A 14,927-nucleotide genomic window follows, 5' to 3' on the forward strand; every position below is an offset into this window, starting at 1 on the left:
TTGGATGTGCTAATTATTTACACTTATTTTCAAACTCCAATTTAAATATTTTTTTCATCTTTGCACCCCCTGTGTGCACTTTTACTATTTTTGAATTAATTATTTTTGAATTAATTTGACCTTTTATATCTTTTCTCTCTTTACTCTTTTATTGTAAATCTGTATCCTTTAGTGTCTTCTACATTTTATTGCTCTGTAAAACACTTTGAATCTGCTGCTGTTTGAGATGCGCTTAACTAATAAAGCTGCTTTGTCTCAGTGTCTGATTATTAATGTAGAAAAGCAAAGTAATCAATAAGTTATTATCGATATTATTAGTGTTAGCAGCAGCAGCCTGTCAGCGGTTTATAAAGTGTCAGAATCCGTCCTGTGCTGAGCTGGGCTGTAGTTTATTTTAATTTATTCATCAGACTCTCCAATAAACTGAGTTTCTGTTTCCCATGACACACCTCCTGCAAATGACGGAGTGTGTGTGTGTGTGTGTGTGTGTGTGTGTGTGTGTGTGTGTGTGTGTCGCAGGCTCTCCTCCTTTAAGAAGGACTCTCGGTCAGAGGATAAGTCGAGGCAGCAGAAGGTGTGGCGGCAGCAGAGTCCTGAGGAGGAGGAGGAGGAGGCCCCACGGAGCCACTCGTGTCGCGGGTGGAAACTTTGCTCAGCTTCTCCTGATGTCAGTCCTCATCTGACACCGTGTGTGTGTGTCTGTGTGTGTGTGTGTGTGTGTGTGTGTGTGTGTGGGAGCTCAGAGGTGAGAGTCGGTGCGGCTGGAGGAGCCCTGAACAAGTCTGGAGACAGGAGGAGGAGCAGGTTGGATTTCCCCGTCTTTGTGAACCTGAACTCGGCGCTGCAGGATCCGGAACCCTCAGATCCCTCAGATCCCTCAGGGACCCTCAGATCCCTCAGGGCCCTCAGGTGATGTTTGTGTCGCTGGAGAGATCTGCAGGAACCCACCGAGCTGTCACGGAGAGAGTTTGAACCCTGCAGCAGCGACAGGTAACTGAGACACGCTGCTGTTTCCACAGAGCTGAGCTGAGGTCCGTCACAGCTGCTGTGTGTGTGTGCATTTAAACTGTCATCACACATTATGACACGGATCAGGATCAGGATCAGGACCAGGATCAGGACCAGGACCAGGACCACTTCCTCATTTGATAACTTTGGCTCTGAGCTCCAGGGATGAACAGCTTCTGCTCTCATGTTCAGTCTAGAGTTTGTACGGAGGCTCAGTGCAGCCAAGATAAATTTAAATCACAATACTGAGTTTAAGTCAAAATCATTAGAAACTGAGTTCAAGTGTTTGAATACACAGAGAACATGTGAAGCAGATACTGTCACAATATTTTCAATTAATTATTTTTTTTAATATTTCATTTACGTTAATTTACGTTTCTGTAAATCTGAAACTGAAGATTTGTTGCGTTTATTTCAGTCCTGTCCTCATGTGGCAACTTTTGGACGATTATCAAAAGACGGCTGCATCAAGTTTGAATTTTAATGTTACCCATGTGCCTTCAAACAGTCACGCTCTGTGGATTAAGAAATGATCGTCGCAGCATTTTAAACACTGTGATATTATTAGGAAGAAGATTCAAAGCGATCGGGAAAGTGGAGCGATTTCCTTCTTCAAACGTTTCTTTATTTCAGGAGGTGTTTTTGCTCCGAGGCAGGAAAAACTGAGCGACTATGAAAAAAGCTGGATGAGATTAAGGCCACGTTTAGAAGGATGATTATGACATCATTCATTTGTTGTTTTCAGTTGTTTGTTTTGTTGTTGATTAGTTTGTTTTTAGCCCCTTTTCCACCGCAGGAACTTTTCTCATTTACCCGGGATTTTGAAAAACTTCCACGCGTTTCCACCGAAATTACCCGAGTAAAAAAACTTTCCCTCAGCCCCAAATTTACCCTGGAAACAGTACCTAGTAGGGGGGTGGGACTTTTCAGATTACCTGGAGGGGCGGGGCTGTGTGCTGAAGAACACTGATTGGTGGAGCACACACTTGCAGCATTCTGCTGCACTTCCTGGTACGAGCAGCCGCTGCAAACTTTATTTCATTTCTACAAGTTTCACTTTGTTTGTGTTTTGATTAAAGATGGGTGCTGAATTAGCCCCGCAGCTACATTATCACAGACCGTAGTATTGATCAGCACTAACGATATCGGTTCTTCTGTGCTGAACTCCTCCACATACACAAACACACACATCCACACACACACCGACACGACATGGTAACTGGTGAACAGCTGAGCGGCCGCGATGGAAACGAAGTGAAGATAACTCGTAAATGACTGGAGTTGACGGCAGCTACGCTCGTTACTGTGAGTGACATTAACCCTTAGAGAGTAAGAAGCCAATACTTTATCAATACATGTGTTCAGCTGCATGAACATGTAAACATGTAGACAGTGATATTCAATAGGCTCCGCCCACAGTCTCTCATCCATCGTCACTAACGTTATGTCTGACACAAGGACAACATGTTAGTTCAGCTGATGGTGAATTGTTCCTCATGAGCTCCGCGGACAGCTGTCTGTTTGGAGACTGACGTAGTTTGACACTTATCTTAAATTTAATTTTAAAGAAACAGCCCCAACTCTGTACACCAGCACGTAATACAGGACACTCACCGAATCATCTATGTCATCACGCTAATTTGAATAAATGTTCAGGAACTTTGAGGTGTGGTGGAAACACAAACCACACAGATTACCAAGAATTCTTTTAGCCAGGCGAATAAATTCCTGGTAATAAAAGTTCCTGGAAATGTTGGCGGAAAAGGGGCGAATGTTTCTTTTCCTTCATTTGACTACCACACAGCAGGTCTGTGTCAGTGATGATGTGTTGAAGTGTCGTCGTGTCATTTGTGTTTATTTTGTGTAAATTAATTTTAAAAGAAATGCCAATGACATATGGAGCCGCACCGCCATCTCTCTCCCTCTGAGGCTCAAGAGAGAAAAATAAAAGAAAGCAAAAACCAAAAAACACAGAAAAAGGAAACAGATGGTGACGTCACATTTCAAACAGCAAGTCATACAGTCTGTCCAGACTCTGTGGTGACAGCCAGGTTAAAGCTTTTAAGTCACAACAAAATTACAAGTTTACAAATTTGAATTTCTTAGTGAAATATCTTAAATACCACATTAACCCTTTCCCCGCCAGACTAAATATTATTTTAAGTTTCCAGCCACCGCCAGCATTTCTGATCCAATTCACTCATATTTCCAGACCCACAGAATAATTTGTTCTGTGAATATGTGAACAGTGAATACATCAAACTAAAGGAGACACCTTCTGTTTTTTATTCCGTTTCTTTTTTAATCAACATTTGAATTTTGCATTTTCATAAAAAAGAAAACAAAAAATTTTTGTTTGGCAAATTAATGTTGTCAAATTTTTGACATAGCGATAAATTCATTACTCAGATACATGTTTACAAAGCAGACAGACGTTTGCTGCTTGTCTTTTTATTCATTTAACTCTTGTGTGTAAATGAAGAGTTTACAAGGTGTTGGTTCCTCATGACCTGTCGGTCAGTGAGCAGAGACACTTTTGCATTTGTTGCGTTTCCCAGCCCTCGTGCTCTGCTGTATTTACCAGGCTGTGCTTCGCTGCAGCCCTGATCTCCTCTTCATCCTCTCGCCTTCTCTCTGGTCTTTGTCTTTTTCAGGTTTTCACAGCACTTCCTTTTCCAACCCTACTTCATCACTCAGACCGCTACCATGCGCAGATTCAGCTCTGAGGGATCCCTCCTGGATCTCGACTTCCTCCCATGGAAAAGGGTGGCACTGAACAGCCCACATTATGGGAGGAGCCAGGACCCCGGCACCTACACACCTCACTTGATGGACGATGAGCTGGGCGAGCGCTCACCCGTCCTGACTCCCACCATCCTGGAGCCGGGAGCCAGTCCCGGCCAGGCGGGGAAGAAGGAGCTGACCAAGGAGCAGAGCATCAGCGTGGAGAACCTGAGCGAGCTGCAGAAACAGGACAAGAACTACCTGGGAGTGTGTGTGATCAACGAAGGCTGCAGGGCCTACAGTGACAGCCAGCTGGCCCCGGGCCCCCAGGGCAGCACGGAGAGCATGGAGAGAGACGATCTGCCCTCCCCGTCTACTCCCTCCTCCTCCAACCCTTTCTCCTCCAAGTACCAGCACAGACACCACCACCATAGAGCCAAACTGTCCGCCGCTAAACTGCACCTCAAGAGTCTCTTTGGACAGGTGGGTCAGGTCAGTCTCAGTCTGCACTGTAGAGCAGCGTCCTGGCAGGTTCTGAAAAAGACATATTTATTACTCTGTGTTTATTTTTTTGACATTTTCTCAACAATTTTTGGAAATTTTATGAGTATGTTTTTCAGACATTTATTCAATTTTTTTAAGACATTTTATTTGTTTTTTTGTTCAGGTATATTGTAATTGCCCCTGTTATGAAATACTGACTAATCAAATGAACCAGTTAAGCTTCGGTAAACAGTTGAAGTTTAGCATTTTAACATATTAACATAATTAAACATAATGTGCTTCGAGCACTTCGCTGAGATCACACAGCTACTGAGCTCCACGTCAGTGACTCCATCTGCTGATGACGACCACGTGAAAAGGTTGAAATCTTTGCAGAAAGTCATTAAACGTACCGTGTGCTCAGATTGTTGAGAGAGTTAAGTAGAGTCGGAAAATAAGAATTAAAAATGATCGTGACTCTGCGCACAAGATGACAAACACACTGTCGCTTAGTTTACAGACTTGTTTCTATGTGTCAGTATTTTACACTAAAAGCTGCTTGATGGTTTCTCAGATCTCCAGTGAACTTTGTGGTTTCTCTTTCAGAGTCCTCATTCCTCGCACTCCAACCTGGCCAACACAGAGCACAAAGAGAGGTGAGAGTCCTGTTTGTTTCAGGTGCTAAATGTTTCTGATTGACAGACAGATATTATCTCAGGTAAAATAAGACAGCAGCAGGGTGCCGAGCTGTTTGACCTCCAGGTGTTACTCAGATAAGGAGTTTGACGCCTGCTGGTTCACCTATCAACAAGCCAGACACTGAGGCGTGGTAGCTGAGGAAAGAGATTGATTGGCTACGATCTGGTACCTGAGCCAAAGATTCTCGAGGCAGTGCTGAGAACCAGTCGGACATTAAACAACTTCCCCACAATATCTGAATTTTGGAAGCTGGAAAGGATGAAACGCCCTCATAAAAAGATCTACCCCCGTCTGATCCATGAGCTCTGCATTGAACGAGTCTAGATGAGTCAGACGATGGTGGTTATCCCTGGCAGTAATTTGGGCAGTAATTCTAGTGTTCTCTTATAAGATTGTTGTGGAGCCACATAGCGTCCTGATGACATGTGATGATAGCCATGTCTTCTGGCACAAACTCCTGTGGCTCACGTCTGCTGTCTCTCTCTGTCCTGTTGTGCTCCTGGTCCACAGTGTCACAGAGAGGAGGTCTCGCCTGCTCTTCATGCGTCAGTGGAGTCAGGTGGGCCACGGTAAGAGGAGCAGGATCAGTCGGGAGGAGCTGGAGAACTGGGCCAAGTCCCTGAACGCTCTGCTGGACAGCCAAAGTAAGTCTGCTGCTTCGCTGTGGGGTTGGAGGTTGATTTAGCCAAAAGAACACATTAATGGCTCATGAAGGCATTAGTTTGAGGAAGTAAGGGAATTTCCTTTTTTATGTGCAAGTTGATTAATGTGATTATTTTCCATTTAAATCACTGAACAAACCAGATCAATGGGCGGCAGTACAGACGTCTGGAACCAAGCTAATTGTGATGTAGATAACGTTTGAGGCTGCTGTCACACCTGCTCTGTTTGGTTCAGTTCAGTCAAACTCAGGTGTGTTTGCCCCCTCAGTGCGGTTCATTTGTGCAGGTGTGAACACAGCAAAACAACTGGACTGAGACCTTCTTGAAGAGGTGGTCTCAGTCCGGTTCCAAAGGAACTCTGGTGCGGTTGGTTTGTGGTGAGAAGGTGTTCCGACCTGGATGTGAAGCAACTGCAGTCACATGACACATTGTTTGGGTTAAACATGAGCATGTTACAGTCCTGGAGGATTATTAATGTGCACCTCCTCCTGTACTGCCTTAATATGCACATTCAGCACATCCAATGCATCAAAACATTGTTCTGACGCATGCATTTGATCTGGTCCTCTTGTAAATGCTGCCGTGAGAACACCAACCAACTCTAGGCAATTACACAACTTTGGAACAACATGAGTCCCTGATTCAGACCAGAGGAGACAGCAGTCCTGTCAGAAGTGTGTCTGAGGTTGGCTGATCCGTCCAAAGGAAGGAGTCTCAAATTAACATTAAATTGCTTTGGACTGAGTGGTATCTAACGGCGAGGACTGCAGATTGCAACCAGCTGAAACTTCTCGCCTTTAGGATTCCTTCAGTGTTTGTCATTCAGGAGGTTTTCACCGGGAGCCAAACTATCCACAGAGGTCTCTTCCTCCAAAACAAACGCTCATCGGACTGTTTGTCCGTTTTATCTGTTTCAGTTACCTTTTAAGAAGCAAACAAAGAACATAAGCCAGAACAGAAATCTTGTTTGTCCTCGCTGTCACAGACGTAAAGGTACCAATGTGCCAATAAAACAGGAGAAGAAGAAGAAGACCCGCAGCTCATGTAAACACTCCAGACTTTAAAACATACACAGGCTTTATGGGTGTTTTATGAGGTTGACATGTATTCAACATGCTTACATACATAAGGCCTGAGGGCTGATACATGTAGCTTCAGCTGATGTTAGCTGATAGCTCGTCTGCACGTTTCATGGCGGCTCTGACCTGAACTCTACACCCTGACATTTCACTGACTGACCACTTCTGCCTTGGAGAAATGTTTGTGCAACCAAAAGTCAAATCTGTCTCAAGTTCCCCTGCGTCGGTCTGAACTCACATGTTGCCGCAGTGATGTTGACATCCGAGCTGACGTCACTGGTTACTGTGTGCCGTGCAGTAAAACCAAGAGAGCAGCACTTCCCCTGACCCCACCGCTGCGTCTATGAATAGCACAGAGAGTTAACACTGCCACAAGATGCTCATAAATCACTGCCCCAGCAGCACGTCGCACCAGCCTGACATTAACTAGGGTTAAAGTTGCAGCACTGCAGGTTAGGACACGTCTGCACAGGTGGATTCCTTAATCACTTCTTTGCTTCCTGGTAGTAATGTTTTTGTTGGTGTGTTCCAGTAACCTCCATGATGACACCCACATCAGTCACCCTCGTCAGCCAAACCTGGACAGGCTCTGATCAACCCTCTGATAACACACAGCACTACAGAATGTTTCCATAACTGATAATCATGTGCCCGTTCACTACAAGTGATGCTCCTAAATTTATCACCTGTCAAGTCATTAATGTGCTTTTTATAACCACCAGACAGCCTCTGCTTTCTGTTTATTTCTTTTCTTATGAACTTTGTTTGACATTAGTGTTAAAGCACTTGTGAATGACAGTGTGATGTAGTTAAAGTCAGGGGGAGAGTAGAGATACGGACACAAATATAGTCCAGATTCAGTGGGTTATTATTCAGGGACAGCTGGAAAGGTCATTCTCTTCACACAGGCGAAGAATGGCCCCCACGTCTTTTTCAGTTTCCCCGGAGAGCCTCTCGGTGTATGCCGGATTTCTCAGGCTGTAAATCACTGAGAGTCTCTTTTATCCGCAAAGTGTGGGAGCGCTGTGGTGGTGATTTTGAGATTTCCATGTCACTAGTGTTCGACGTTAGGTCAGGGCGATATAACGGCTATGTACGATATATAGATACATCTTCAAGCAAGATATAAATTTAGACACTGTTTATATAGATACAGTGTGTGTCTGTGGGCTTTGATTTCGTAGAAAATACCGACATATATATCGTGTATCACCAGTCAGTCTGTAAATACAGAGATATGAATTTTTGTCCATGTCGCCCAGCCCTATTAGACGTCTAACCAGTAATGTTACGAAAGCTACAAGATCTGCTCCGAGCTTAAGCAAAGGCAACTGAGAGATGCTGAACAGGGCTGTAACGGCATTCAGCTCAAACAATGTCCCACTTACCTCTGATGAAACGTTAAAAACACAGTCCAGTAGTTATGCAGCGATATGACCAAAACATATGTGCATGTGTTGCAGGTGTGTGATGACATTTTTCACTAGAGGGGTTAATATTTTCATACATTTGAAATGAAATGAAATTTGAAAGTTTATTAATTTACATTGAGTCACCTCATGTCATGTCAGATGAGGTATGTGTTAGACCACAGGTTGGACCACATGTTAGACCACAGGTTGGACCACGTGTTAGACCACAGGTTGGAGCATGTGTTAGACCACAGGTTGGACCACATGTTAGACCACAGGTTGGACCACATGTTAGACCACAGGTTGGACCACATGTTAGACCACAGGTTGGAGCACATGTTAGACCACAGGTTGGACCACATGTTAGACCACAGGTTGGACCACGTGTTAGACCACAGGTTGGACCACGTGTTAGACCTAAACTTAAGTCAGGCTGTCTCTGCTTCTGCTGCTTTGATTTTGATCATTATTTGTTTTATCAGTCTCGTGTAAATTCCCCAGCTGTCAGAAAGTTCTCTGTAAAGTCATCTGTCACATTCGTCCTCGCCTTGTAATGTAGCTAAAAGTACAGAAGAATCTGACGTCACCACAGTAACACAGTAACAGAACTCCAACTCCATCACTGACGTCCAGATAAACAAGTAGACGGACGTCCAAAGAGCCGACGTGTGTCACAGACTAAGTGCTCAGTGAAATGGAAACAGCTTCTCTAACCAGAGGCACATAAAACCTTTTACAGTGATCCTCAGTCCTGACTGGAGGCCTGAACGCAGAGACAGAACAGAGGAGCCATTAACAGATCCAGCAACTAATGCTGCAACGCGAGCCGGCGCCCATTAAGTGACTTAATGTGTTGCTGGAAATGTTTCGTCTCTTCAGACCATCAGCTGTGATTTACTACGAGCTAAAACCCAGTCCACAGCGATGCATCTAATTACAGAGGAAGGAGGAGTAGGAATTTATTACCTCACATTCTTTGGAAGTATGAATCCAGTCTGAATGAGTCTTTGGGCTGCGATCAAAGTCTTCAAGTCTCTACAGGATGATTCTCAGACTGTGGAGAAATGAATGTAAGCAAACAGGTCATTTGAGGTGAAGCCTACCTGCTGACACAAAGTGTTGTTTTAGTCATGATATCTTAGAAAGGAACATAAATCTGGGTTAATGTGACATACAGATCCTCAGTGCTGCTGTTATTTATCGTTATCGTGCAGTTAAAGGTGAGCGGCTGATGTAGTAGTTTTAAAATGGTGTTTGAACTGCGCCTGGCTCGACAGGCTGCTGCGCGCTGTAGCTCCACACTCACTCAGTGTGTTCACGTTAAAGAAAATAGATTTATTGTGTCAGTCTGACTAAAACTGGACTTTTAAAATCCATGTAAACATGTTAGTCCGACTGAACTCATAGTAAACTGAACTTCACAAAGTCACATAATGTGATTAGTGACGCTGTAAATAAATTTAACTGACTTTACTTCTTCCTAACTCGAGACATGCTGACGCACGTGTGCTGTATGTAACACACTGACTATGAAGAAGTACCTTATATAACTCCACTTCAAAACATCCAAACTGTCCTGTAACCTTCCTGACATGCAGACGTCCTCTCACGACCCAACAGTCCGATCATTTAGACATGATCTCATTTAACGTGTAGGAGCTACTTAATGCTCGAATATGTTTTGTGCACTCGGTGCTGTGACTGTATTTCACTCGCAGCTCGTCTGAGGCCAGACTGCAGCTCTCTGTGTGACTCGGCCTCCTTATCAGTGCCATGCTAATTCACCGTCCTGTGCGGCTGACGTGTGAGCTGTGGCATGTTGTAGGTGTGGTGTCGGTGGTTTGAAGCCGTCACTGTACAAAGTACTCTGTCATGGTTGAAACGGCGCACTGAAAACAAGCCGTTGATCAAAGCAGGAAGTCAGCTGGAGCAGAGACGAAGGGCGTGTGCAGAGACTTGACAATGAACCTGGAAACACTTGTGGTTTGTGATGTACATATAAGGCCTGAGGGATGTTGTGTCAGTGTGTGGGTGTCCTCTTGACATGTGCGTAATGTGACGCTGCACTGTGAGGTAAGCCCCACTTATCTTCTCCCTCCTCCTCCTCCTCCTCCTCCTCCTCCTCCTTCCAGCTGGTGTCTCAGTGTTTGGAGCATTCCTGCGCTCAGAGTTCAGCGAGGAGAATCTGCAGTTCTATCTGGCCTGTGAACAGTACAAACAGTCGTCCAACAACTTCAGCCTGCACCGGAGGGCCAAGGACATCAGCGCCACCTACATCCAGCCCGGCGCCCCCCGCGAGGTACACGCCCGCTTTGATATTCAGTATAGTGACATGCACCAACTTCTCCTCATGAAACAGGAAGTGTAACTCAGGTCCTGTCACACGTCTCTACCTCTCTTTCTTCCTTGTGTTTGCTGTATGACTCTGAGTGTGTGTCTCCCTCTGAACAATGTGCTCTGTGTGTTTTGGGTGCTCCTTGTGTTTTCAGAAGCTTGTGTGGGCGGTTCATGACGTCACAGCGTTGAGTCAACAGCTGCATTCATGAAGAGCTGTTTTTTTTGTTCCACAAATAGAAAGAGTTTAACCAGAATAAATAATCTCTGATGTGAACGCCTCACTTATAATATTTGTACAAATACACTGTAAACCTTAATTCACTCACTCAACTTCAAGTTTTGAGTCCACTGACACAAAATAAACGTGTCACATGACCCGTCTGACAGAATCAACAGCAAAAACAGTGACGTTAAACTGGCGTGAATTCCTTCATCATATGAGCATAAAAACACTGAGTTCACCTTTTATTAAACTATAAAGTTCTGTCGCAGCGAGCTTTGGTCAAAGATACTGGATTACTACAAGATGGCCCACCTACAATATCCTCCCATTGTATGACATGGTATACATTTCCAGTCTCCTAAGTAGGCGTTGTCCCCCGTAGCCCAATCAAAGACGAGTATCCCCAACCTCGCTTCTGTCAACATGTGTGTACCCTTACTGGCCGTAGGCTAAATAAATAAACTGTCTGTCAAAAAAATATTTTTTCCAGTGGATGTCTTAGTTACAACATGATTGAGCTAACTGGAGTAGTTTCATGTCGTATCCGACAGCCGGAGGCTTTTAACAGATGACGTCCTGATGTTAGCTTAGCTGCTGCTGTTAGCTGTCCCTGTCAGCTGCAGCCACTGATGCTTTCTAGACATCGTGATTTCCCAAAACTGAATAAATACCACACATAGCAACACAAAACTGCTTTGCTAGCTCAATCATGTTGTAACTAAGATATCCGCTGGAAAAGATATTTTTTAAATCCAGTATCTTTGGTGAAACTGCACTGATTTCAGCACCAGAGAGGAGATATCTGTTGCCAGATCTTGCGAGAGTGTGTTGTTGAGACAGAGACAGGTCTTGAACAAAGTAAATTTTCTCCTGATTTGTCCGTCTGAAATTTGCCATTTTGGTGTCGGGATGTTCTGAAGATATGTGGCTTGTGATAAATGGGTCCAATATCTGCTTCCGTGACTATGAGGCGAAAGAATCGGCCATAATCTGTAATCACGTTCATTTCTCCCACTGAAGTCAGTGGACTCAGGACCTGCTGTTCGTCTCCTAAAGGGGCGTGGTGGTCGCGAACCCCACGTGACACTGATACAGGAAACTGACTCGCAGTGGACCGTCTTGGTTTGGTTTCAAGAGATGAACTCTGAACCAGGAAGTGATCTTTGTTTCACTTCAGCACAACTTTACGTCCGACACTGGGTTCGTCCCGAAACCTGATCTCCTTTCTATGTTTCCTTCAGCTGCGTCTCTTCCACGCGTCTTAGCTCCGCCCTCGTTCGACATGGAGAAGAGATGAGAGGAGAGGAAAAAGGAAATCCTTCAGAGGAATGAGACGTCTTTGTCTCTGAAGTGTCACGTTTTTGTTCTCGCATGTAGTTCTGCGTTCCCTCGAATTCAATGTGGCGTCCCCTCGCTGTGTAATTTTCTTCATATTATGTTCTAAATTTCGTTTTGTGTTCCCTGGTGTCAAGTTTTGTTTCCTCAAATTCAATTTTGCGTTCCCTCACACTGTGTTTAGCGTCGACTTTAATTCAGTTGCATTACCTCGCATTGTATTTTGCATCCCTCACCCTGTGTTGTGTCCCTTGCATGAAGCTTTTCACTCCCTCATGTTAAGTTTTGTGTTACATCACATTAAGGTTTGCGTGGGAGCAGTCAGAGTGTGTGACAGACAGGTCAGAGCCGACAGTTCAGCACACACTAACTTCCTGTCTCGTCCTGTTGAAGGTGAACCTGGACAGTAAGACCAGAGACCTGACCATCCAGCTGCTGCAGGCTCCGTCTCGCACCTCGCTGTCTCACGCACAGAAGCGTATCTACTCTCTGCTGGACACAGACTGTTATCCTCGCTTCCTGCAGTCCGACATCTACCTCTCCTTACTCCGAGAGGCCGACTAGGAGCCGCCCTGTTGACGACACACCTGGACTCAGGAGGAGGAACAGCGGCTCAGTGGTTTCCAGAGCTTCCTAAACATTAACGACAATAAACATGTCGCCAGAAGACAGAGTGTAGAGATGAAACTAGGAGCAGAAGCTGACGCCTGTTGGACACTGTAGAACATAATTTAATATATGTTCTCCTCAAGAGATGTTAATTTTAATATTTCATGTTTCTGTTTCCCCTGCTGACAGTCTCTAAGCTAAGCTAAGCTAAGCTAACCACGTCCTGACACCTGCTCCTTCACTGAACACACACATATTCGATTGATATGATCCTTTCATCAAAAAAAAGAAATTCCTGTAAAGTTAAACTGTTCTTTACTTGGCTTCTCGTTGGCTCTGAGAATGTGGAAAATCAGACGAGGCAGTTTTGTGTCCCTTCCTGCACATGACCCGTGCAACTCTGCAGCGCTGGTTATAATGAGTAAACATCCTCCCTGCGAGCGGCGAGCATCCCCACGGTCCAGTGAACCTGTGTGAGTTTCCTCTGCTGACAGAAAGGGAAAAACAAGTTCAGCAAGAATGAGCTCTGTGCTGCTAAAGGTCAAAGTACGACGTGACGTACTTTTATAGTAAAGGTGGGAAACCTGAGCGAATGGACTCGGCAGGTGAAACGACTACGTGGCAACAGGAAGTTGGGATCAGTCATCGTCTAAACACACAAAGACAAACTGTGTATGACACAATGGCCTCAGAAACACTCCGTAATCTAAGTAGGTTGTTTGCAATGAGAATGTTGAGCAGCGTTTCCTGGACTGTTGAGTCTGAGAGGATGAGACACCTTCATCATGAGGAAGACCATTGTTAAAGAAACGGAGATGTGATTGAGAGTTTGGAAGAGAAAGAAATAAAATCCTGATTTTGTATCTGTGTGTGCGTGTGTGTGTTGCTGAGATACTGAGTGACACAGGGTCAGAGCAAACATTAATGCACGCTGCAGTCTGTGGTTGGTTCAAGACTTTAAAGGGATAGTTTGCATTTTTTGCAGTGGGACTGAATGAGATAACTCACCTACAGTCAGTGCGTTACTCACAGGTGATGGCGGTCGACACGCTCTCTGTTTGGAGAAGCAGACAGGACGACGGCCACAGAGGCTCAGCAGTACTTTGCTTCAGAGGTGTCAAACTCACATTAGTTCAGGGGCCACATTCAGTCCAGTTTGATCTCAGATGGTCCGGCCCAATAAAACCACCTCACAGTAACCTGTAAGAACCATCAGCTCCAATGTTTCCATTTTTTTTGGTCCATTCTGTTCATCCAGGGCGTAAAATTAACTTCTTACCTCATCTGCCATTGGCTAGTGACCTCCAAAAATTTACCGGCCAAACATATTTTTCACCAGCCAAATAAAAAAATCGTGCCTTGTTTGACTAAAAATAATTACCTTACCTTCCAACTTCAGGAAAATCCAACCCTGTCCTCTGGGTGTCTTTGGCGTGCTTGCGGCAGAGGGTGCAGCTCATCTTGTTGGTGTGCAGGTCGTAGGTCAGCCATGACCGCGGCTGGCCAGCCTCGTCTAGTTTCCATTTTTCAATAAAATGCCGTGCGACATTTGTACTCCGTTTAACTGTTTAACTGTTCTTCTTGTCCAACATGTTCATCTTTGTGTTTCCTCTTCTGGTGGTGGCTTCACGGCAGAAATGTGTCAGAAGTTACCATAGAATGCCCAGGGTTCCAGTAGCTGACGTCATGTGTTCCCGGCACACACACAGTAAGACGCGAGGGTCAAAATAGTCTGACACAGCTGGCAAAAATGGTCGAAGCTAATAAAAAACCCACATGTAATTCAAAATTTTCCATCGGCCAGTGGTGGGTGTGTGTGTTTTTGTTTTACACGCCAAACTCATTTTTTACCCGCCATTGGCGCTTGGCGGGTGTTAATTTTACGCCCTTTCACAAAACAGATGAACAGTCTGAGACGTCTCAAGAAAAATAAGATCACTTTCAACAAGGTCTCAGTTTTTCCACGTTCAGTCAGTGGACGTCTCTCTGTCATGACTCTGTCATTTATCCAAACATCTCCTGATCCAGATTCTTTTGATCTGAAGCGGCTGGTTGACGATATTTAGCAGAATGTTAAATATCCAGACACCTCTTAGTTTGGTCATCTAGTCGGCCGGATTGGACCTTTAGGTGGACCAGTTCTGGCCCACGGGCCGTGTGTTTGAGTCCTGCCCGGGGTCAGCGACCCAACATATAACCTACAAAAAGGTGTGACAGGTAAAGAATATTCATTTATTCACTCATTTTGTGTAACTGCTCCCGTTTGGGGTCCCGGGGGTTGAACCCTCTCCCAGCTGACATTGGGTGAGAGGCGGGTTCACCCTGACCACTGTGCTGCCTAGGTTAAAATATGTAT

The 14,927-nt window shown here is 44.8% G+C and overlaps 1 protein-coding gene across 2 annotated transcripts; it reads left to right on the plus strand.

The window, feature by feature from the left end:
- The first annotated feature begins 521 nt into the window (after nt 1-521).
- si:ch211-152p11.4 (regulator of G-protein signaling 8) lies at nt 522-13,434 on the plus strand. 2 transcript variants are annotated; one of them, XM_049602109.1, is made up of 6 exons: nt 522-990; nt 3,663-4,224; nt 4,822-4,871; nt 5,425-5,558; nt 10,200-10,366; nt 12,356-13,434. In XM_049602109.1, the coding sequence occupies exons 2-6, from the start codon at nt 3,715-3,717 to the stop codon at nt 12,524-12,526; spliced, it is 1,032 nt and encodes a 343-aa protein (XP_049458066.1). In that variant the 5' UTR covers nt 522-990; nt 3,663-3,714; the 3' UTR covers nt 12,527-13,434. The 2 variants fall into 2 exon arrangements, with proteins under 2 accessions (XP_049458066.1, XP_049458067.1); XM_049602110.1 differs by having other exon boundaries at nt 523-990; nt 3,663-4,215.
- The last annotated feature ends 1,493 nt before the right edge of the window (nt 13,435-14,927 follow it).

This window comes from Epinephelus fuscoguttatus, linkage group LG17 (assembly GCF_011397635.1).
Source record: "Epinephelus fuscoguttatus linkage group LG17, E.fuscoguttatus.final_Chr_v1".
NCBI classification, from domain to species: domain Eukaryota; kingdom Metazoa; phylum Chordata; class Actinopteri; order Perciformes; family Serranidae; genus Epinephelus; species Epinephelus fuscoguttatus.